General features: G+C 33.2%; 1 protein-coding gene across 1 annotated transcript; it reads left to right on the forward strand.

The window, feature by feature from the left end:
* The first annotated feature begins 3,582 nt into the window (after positions 1–3,582).
* On the forward strand, positions 3,583–8,254 carry LOC143046549 (beta-1,3-galactosyl-O-glycosyl-glycoprotein beta-1,6-N-acetylglucosaminyltransferase-like). The gene is made up of 2 exons (XM_076219707.1): positions 3,583–4,360; positions 7,998–8,254. The coding sequence occupies exons 1-2, from the start codon at positions 3,583–3,585 to the stop codon at positions 8,252–8,254; spliced, it is 1,035 nt and encodes a 344-aa protein (XP_076075822.1).
* The last annotated feature ends 724 nt before the right edge of the window (positions 8,255–8,978 follow it).

Raw genomic sequence — 8,978 nt, forward strand, 5'->3', positions numbered from 1 at the left:
CTAATTACCAAGGCAGCAGAAAATAAATTTACTTCTACCTATTATCTTGGATGTAAAATCCAGGTGGCGCCAGTCATCTTTATTTACTTCCTTTTAACCTATAGAGAACGTGATGAGCGTAGGAAGATCTTGATATGCTTTGGGAGGTCGCAGAATAAGCGCGGTGAGAACGTGGTATAATCGTAGCGGGATCGTTGTAGAAGCGTAATGAGGACATAGTAGCATTGTGAAAGCAACGAAAATTGTCATTTTCATGCCACTCGTAGCGCGACCTCACCACGATCTAAATTTATTTTAGATATCGGTGAGAGTAGTGCGATCGTGGTCTAGTGAGACTGGGGCTTAAGTAACCCTTCTTTTGATCATGTACAACTGCTACACAAAGTAATAGAAATGAATAACAAAAATATTGGAAAGTTTAACAGACCCCCACCAACAACTTATTTCGTTCTTACCTTCTTAAATCGAAAAGTTTATATCTATATTCATAGTGGTGGTAAGTAAGTAGTATATACTTTCATTGTTATTTATTTTACAAATGTTACAGACATATGAATTTTTCTCATTGATTTCTTTCAACCATGCATAATCAATACTTTGCAATGTGCGCATCAAACGAGTTATATGAGCATGTGTTTGATACGGAAATGTCTCAACATTATGTCCATTGAGTCTTTTGTTATTTTTCAATCTTATACTAGTATACATTGGAAACTAAAGAACACAGTTATGCAAATTATTAATAGAAGCCATCTATTTTGCCTCATATTTATGAAAAAAGTGTTGCCCTCTATTAACAACTGAAGTGAAATTTTATTCACAGTAGATTTACATTGTTTAAATATATATGTTTAAAAGATGATACAATGAAAATTATCTGTGTTTTTTTTCAAATTGTGATTTAATATTGCAAAAACCACCTTTGGTCTTTATTTGGCCTTCAGAAATTTTGTGATGATATATATATCAAATCAGTGGTGTCAATCAGATGAGAGTTCTTAAAAACTTTTTAATTCCAACTCCAAAGTAACAATCTTTAAAATTTTGAAGAAATATTCAAATTTTTGATTTTTCTAGTGCTCTACACTACTATTCCCGAAACTTCATCCCAAGATTGTTTGCAACGTCACGTAACAATAGTCGTAGATATTAACTCCTTAAGAGATAGAAAAATAGTAGTGAGACTGTGAGTGACTGAACCAGAGAAAGGGAAGAAATAGTAGTGAGATTGTGAGTCAGTGAGTGTAATACGAATGAGAGTATGAGAGAGATAACTTCGAGTGAGTGAACGAGAGAGAGAGAAAAGTAGTAGTGTGACTAGTGAACGAAAGAGAGTGAGAGAGGAATAATAATGTGAGTGAGTAAAGGAGAGAGAGGAGGGTGTGAGTGATTGGGAAATGTACATGTGAGAACAACTTAAGGACTGAAGTATATGAAATTAGCAATCCATTTAACACAGGACTTCGGAAAGGTTTGGAGAGTCGACAACCTTGCTTCAGAAGTTGAAGTGAGACGACTACTCTGTTATCTTGAAACTGATAACCTACATGTCTTAATTTGACTCTGTTGCAGGTTAGGATGATCACAATCGGGATGAAGAGGACTATTATTTGTATCATCCTTTAAACATATTTAAACAATGTAAAATTACTGTGAATAAAATCCAACTTAATTTTCAATAAAAAAATGAAAACAACACGTTTAATAATTCCTTGCGTTTGAAGCGCTTTTCTGGATTTACCTTCAATAACATGATTGATAAAAGAGATAATTATGACCTTCATAGATAATACTTATTTTATATAATAAGATGACTTATTGGTCCATTGGACTGAGAATTTTATATATGTAATTAGATTTTCTACAAATGTATATATTTATGCTGATTTACACATGTCACAATAATAAATAATGTACTTCATACAATGTATATTGATTATGCATGGTTGAAAGAAATCAATGAGAAAATAAATATGTCTGTAACATGTGTAAAATAAATAAATATTGAAAATATATACTACTTTTTTCCCACTAATATGAATATAGATATATACTTTTCAATTTAAAAAGTTAAGATCGAAATTAGTTGTTTGTTTGTTTTTTTTTTTTTTGGGGGGGGGGGGGGGGGGTGTCTGTTGAACTTGCCAATATATTTTTATAATTCAATTCTATTATTTTGTGTAATAAATGTGCATATCTTGATCAAAAGAATGATCAATTAGCCACCAAAGATAAGAGGCTTAACATTTGATAGGCCGGACGCGCGTTTTGTTTACTTAATACTCATCAGTAATTCTCAGATCAAAATAGTAATACCCGCATCACAAATTGGTGTATAGACCAACGTGCACATACTTACAGAGCAAATTGAATAAATAAGTATACGTAAGCTGCCGCAAGAGGAATGCTACGCAATCGTTAAACGCACGTTGCACAAGTTTAAAGTATGTCGAAATACAAAGGTATACGCTTGGTGAACGCTTTGATTCAGGAAATTTTAGGCAGCATACACATTTTCATCTACCTCTAGCGTTTTTCAAACGTTTACATCTTCGCTATACGCATGTATTACATACGTTACAAGCGCGTTTGGAAAATCCTACAGATAAGTTTAAGACACGTGAAGGACACGTTGTATACGCCTCGAGATTGTTCGACTTTTACTTGGACGTATGCGGGCATGTTTGTAACATACGCATATGCTGTAGTTTAAGCGCTCTATGAACGTATCAAACGCACCCGTGGCGTAGGAACAACGTATTCTGACATTCAACGAAAGTTACTGTGACATTTATACACTGGCATTCTAGTATGTCCGTTTAGTAACAAAACCATGTGTATCCACAAGAAGTGCAAACAATAAAATTGAGAATGGAAATGAGGCATATGTCACAGAGACAACATGCATTTTAAACAGACATCGTTTATCCTGCGATATCAAGTAAACTAAAATCTAAATCGCTCACCTTGCATTTTGATATTTATTAAATTGAGGATAATAGTCAACTGACAACTTTGACCATTCGTGTTCGTCAATTTGTCTGTTTTTTGCTTTCCCTCTTTTTATTAAGGTTTTAAAAAAAAATAACCAAAATGTAAAAATGACATGACATGCTTTTGGTGTTTTATTTCGAGACAGTTACACTTATTTGTAGATTTCATTTTGCTACTCATTTTTGCTGCTTACACCTACTATTTTTTTTTTTATACTTTTCATGAAAATTGCAAAATTTGGATGCAACTTCAGCTGCTAATAGAGGGCATCACTATTACATAAATATGAGGAGAAATAGAAGGCTTCTACTCATAGTTTGCATAACTGTGTTCTTTAGTTTCTATACAGCAATTCAGGAACTTTTGTCCCCGGAAAACATATATACTAGTATGACATTAAAAAAAATCAAAAGATTCAATGATTATAATGTTGAGACATTTACGAGACAAACACATGCTAATATACCTCGTTTTGATAAGCACATTGCAAAATATCAATTCCCACCATTTTTGCGAATAAACAGAACTGTGAATTGTCGTAAAATTATTGAAGGCGACGAAAAAGAAATAGCAAAAGCCAATAGATATATGAAATTTAATCAGCCAAAGAGAATAACAGAAGAGGAATATATTACTGAAACTAATAACTGTAATAATTTCGTTAATCGTTTTCGATACAATGCCTACACAGTGATTGAAGAAGAAAGAGAGTTTCCGATAGCATTTAGTATTTTGACATTTAAAGATGTTGATCAAACTGAACGTTTGCTTCGAACAATCTATCGCCCCCATAATTTCTATTGTATCCACATAGACAACAGCTCTTCAGAAGAATTGCAAAAAGCCTTGATGAAGATAGCTAATTGTTTAAGCAATGTTTTCATTGTTTCAAAGACTGAAGACGTGATTTACAACCATGTATCGAGGCTGAGAGCAGATATTAATTGTATGGCTGATCTCTTGTCAAAATCAAACAAATGGAAATATTTCATTAATTTACCTCACCAACAATTTCCCTTGAAAACAAATTTAGAAATGGTAAAAATACTGAAAATTTACAACGGTGCTAATGACATTGAAGGAATTACAAGCAGACTCAAATATTATCGCTTTAAATACAGTTATGAATATATCAATAATACTTTGAAGCGTATAGGTCCGAAGAATGGAAAGTTACCATTCAATGCAAATTTTGTAAAAGGCAGTGCATATGGTATATTTAGTCGTGAATTTGTCAAATATGTGATATACGACAAAAAGGCTAAAGCCGTTTTAAAGTATATGGAGGACATTGAGAGTCCTGATGAATACTACTGGGCTACATTGAATCATAACGATATTCTGAAAGCTCCTGGGCGCTTCATAGGTGAGATAACCAATATTGTAGTATTATTGTGTTACGCGTTTCAATCAGCCTATGAAATTAAATAAACCAGCCACATTGATCTGGGCATAGGTAAAGGCTAATGGAGGTTGGCGAAAATTAATAACTAATAAAATTTAGGATGGAAATGGGGAATGTGTCAAAGAGACAACCCTACCAAAGAGCACAAAACGGAAGAATCCGATGCAAAAATCACTGAACCAGTTTGCAATCTTTAATGACTTGACAACAGTTTTCTAACTATATCTCTTCTTGATATGTTCATATGAAATCATATTACATATTTTAGCTTTATCAGTTTAGCAATTCAATACGAGATATAGGTTTAAAATACGTGCACGAATCCACACTAGACTCGCCCGAATTTGACCAGTATGGTCACAATCCTTAAAAAATGTGTTGCCACTTAAAAATAGCAGTGCAGTTATCGACAAATTTAGATTAAAAATATCGTTAAATATCCGTTATCGATGTAATATAGAGAACAGCAATAACATCCCTTTTTGTAAGATACATTCATTTCTTTGTATTTAATTAAATAACTTTCTGGCGAACAACTATGAATAAACTCATCATAGATATCAGGATTTAAATTTTGTATTTACGCCAGACGCGCGTTTGGTCTACAAAAGTAGAATTACAAAAGTTAATATGCTTTGTATTCGATAATTCCTGAAAGGCAAAAGAAACAAATTTCAACTGCCTAAAGAATTGATAATACAAAAGTCTATCTTAGTGCAATTACAATTCTCAATCAAAGAACAGAAAGGAACGAAAGCCAAATAGTATGTCTTGAATGATCCCCCATTTGACGAAAAGAAGAAAAAAAAATCAATCGTCCTATGACTTTAACTGAACAAAGAAATAACACGACGGGTGCCGTATACGGCGCAGGAAATGTTTACCCTTCCGGAGCACCTGATTTCACTCCCGGTTTTTAGTGGAGTTCGTGTTGTTTCTTATTTATTATTTATAACTGTTGCTGTAAATGTCCTTTGGTTTTGTGAGTCTTTGTTTACTGCTTGGTTTTGATTGTTATTGTCTTAAGTTAAATACTTATGATAGTGCAGTACATTCAGAAATTATTGCCTGCATTCATTTGTGCATTTTTTTAAGAAAAAAACAGCGAGATGTATTATTTGCGATTACAAAAATATCTGTATATTAATGAATGTATCTGGTGATACTGTTCGAAATGCAATATGAATTATTCGAAATATAAAGGATGTTCTTATCCCAGTCATAGATGACTTGAGCCGTATTTGGCACAATAATTTGAAAATTTGGATCCTCAATGCTCTTCAACTTTATACTTGTTTGGGTTTCTAACCATTTTGATCTGAGTGTCAATGATGAGTCTTATATAGTGGAAAAATTATAAGCCTGGGTCCTTTGATAACTATGCCATTGCTGGTGGAGATTTATTTCCCCGAGGGTATCACCAGCCCAGTAGTCAGCACTTCTGTGTTGACTTGAGTTATCATTGATATGTTCATAATTATAAATTAACTGTTAACAAAACTTTGAATTTTTGAAAAACTAAGGCTTTTCTACCTCAGGAATATATTACCTTAGCTGTATTTGGCAAAACTTTTAGGAACTTTTGGTCCTCAATGCTCTTCAACTTCGTACTTCATGTGGCCTTTTAAACATTTTTTGATTCGACCGTCACTGATGAGTACTTTGTAGACGAAACCCGCGTCTGGCTTAAATATACATTTTTAATCCTGTTATCTATCTATGATGAGTTTATTTGCTACACTTTATTCATTCATGTTGAATTTACTTATGTTAAGCATTACGCATATCGATATTTAACATTTCATTTGCAAAGTAGCTAAAGGGATTAGACACAAGTTGTAACACAATTTTTGACTTCTTCCCCAAAAGAGGGACAGTCAAACTCATAAATCGAAAATAAACTGACAACGCTATGGCTAAAAATGAAAAAGACAAACAGACAAACAATAATACACATGACACAACATATAAAACTAAAGCATAAGTAACACGAACCCGAAAAAACTAGGGGTGATCTCAGGTGAAGAGCTTGCTTCACATGTGGCACACGTCGTGTTTTTCATGTTATTACAAATCCGGTAAATAGTACGGCAGGTCACATTCATGAAAGTACAGGGGATTGTAGTTACTACATAAGGAACATATCCAATATCATTAGTGAAACGGTTATTCCATAACAGTCAACCAACTCGTGATGGCGTCCGTAAAATTTACGACGGAATGATTTCAACTTTACCATTTTGAACTCTTGATTTTATAGCTTCCTTGTGAGTAGCGACCCTCTATCAAGATGTGCAATACAAAAGAAAGGGTGGTATAATTTTAGCAGCTACAAATAAAATTTACTCATGGTCTTATGTGACAGATATATTTCAAAATGGTAAAAATAAAGCTAGTACGGCTTTCGTAGTTTTAAATATGAATTGCATCTTACATTACAGGTGATGTAGGCCTTAAAGGAAACGTTTACTCTGTCGAATCACTTAGTCTCGCTTTTAAATGAGTTTTTTTATTTGAATATGCATAACCAACTGTTGTCTTTTTTAGATTTTGACACAGTGATGACTGCTGTACCCCTATTTTGACAATTTTACCTGTTATGTCTGTTTTGTTAACGCATCGTTGTAAATATAACGGAATTTAATGCGACTGTCATTCAAGTGAGAGATTTAGCGCTATAAAACCAGGTTCAATCCACAATTTTCTACATTTGAAAATGTCTGTACCAAGTCAGGAATATAACAGATGTAATATGTTGAATTGCATTTCCCTGTAATCGTGTTATAGCTTCCACTGCTTAGCATCTAGATTTACATGTGATATACAACACACTAATAATACTAATAGCTATTATGTCTATTCGGTAGATAAACATAAAGACATATATGAAGCAATACAAAAATTTGTTATACTCTGTGATCACTATGCTCTAAAGAGCTGCGCTATAAGCGTATGATACGCCCGTTGCCCTTTTAGCTTGACTTTATGCCTTTGCAAAAATAATTTGTACATTTATTAGTTTTTTTGAAATTGTCCGAAGTGTGGACGACGGACGGACAGACAGACGGACGGACGGACAACGGTATACCATAATACGTCCCGTCTTAGACGGGCGTATAAAAACAGGTTTGCAGAAGATTTTTTGTATATCATTATTGAGGTTAATAGCATGTGTGTAATATTAATAGAGACATATTTTTACAATTTTGTACAAGTTAAAACCATTTTTAAGCAATATTTTGTGCATGTTATAACATGTACGAGGTACTTTTGTACATGTTATAACCTGTACAAAATCACAACTTGTACACGACATATACATTGAAACTTACTCTAAACATCTCTAGCGTCACTGATTAGTCATTTGTAGACGAAACGCGCGTCTTGCGTAAATACAAAATTTTAATCCTGGTATCTATGATGAGTTTATATTCCTTTGCTATTTCACATACATTTGTTGTTAGGTGTGTAATGAAGATTTGTTTATTGACTTTTTAAATTCAGACTTCTGCACTAGAACATAAAACAATACAAAGACAAATAGGTTTAGGAATTGAGAGCGTTATTATAACAATAATTTATTATTTTTTGTAAACAGGCAATCCAGAAAAGAAGCCATGGCTTGCCGTTTATGCCTCATGGCCACCAAGAAACCGGTGTCATGGTAAGATTGTTCGGTACATTTGCATTTATGGAGTTGGTGATTTGAAGGAACTTTTTGCTAATAAATTTTACCCGGATTATCAATACTTGGCTATGGACTGTTTAGAAGAATATATTCATAACAAGACATTAAGTCCGGTGCCATTTCATTCATTCTACTACAGAGAGTTACCTTTTATAACGAAATCTTGAAATCTTGATATGAAAATAAAAAAAATATATATAAATACATAAGACAAATTACACATCTTGTTAGTATTTGAATACAACCTCTTTTAAAAAGTGTGTGTCATTGATATTGATGTCGAATACAAGTTACTCTGCAACAAAATCACCAGTTTATGACAATGATTAAAGTGCTGCTTTATTGGTTGTGCATAGCCAATCACTAAAGATTTAAGTCAGATGAAGCGCTAAAGTGATTCAGTATATTCTTAATTGTTGGATTCAAAAGTATCGATATTTTAGCGAATAAAATTGAGAATGGAAATGGGGAATGTGTCAAAGAGACAACAACCCGACCATAGAGAAGACAACAGCAGAAGGTCACCAACAGGTCTTCAATGCAGCGTGAAATTCCAGCATCGAAGCCTATAATTTGACCTATATAAGACTTCTGGAAATTCTGTTTACACAGCACAGTTAGTGCTGTAAGTTCAAAGATAAGTATAGTGCATAAATGCATTAAGATCAAGTTTTGAAAACAGTGAAATATAATCATGATATATACGGAATCTGATTTAGTAAATTATTTATGTTAGAAACATTATTACCATTGAATTTCAAAGAAATGTATTAACGAAATTGGCTCAGAAAACACAGAAAATATATCTATTAGGAAAATAATACCCAAAAAGATATATACTGGCAGTGGCGTAGACAGGGTTAAAATGATGTGGATGCGAAACTGTTTTGC

Source organism: Mytilus galloprovincialis, chromosome 9, assembly GCF_965363235.1.
Source record: "Mytilus galloprovincialis chromosome 9, xbMytGall1.hap1.1, whole genome shotgun sequence".
NCBI lineage: Eukaryota > Metazoa > Mollusca > Bivalvia > Mytilida > Mytilidae > Mytilus > Mytilus galloprovincialis.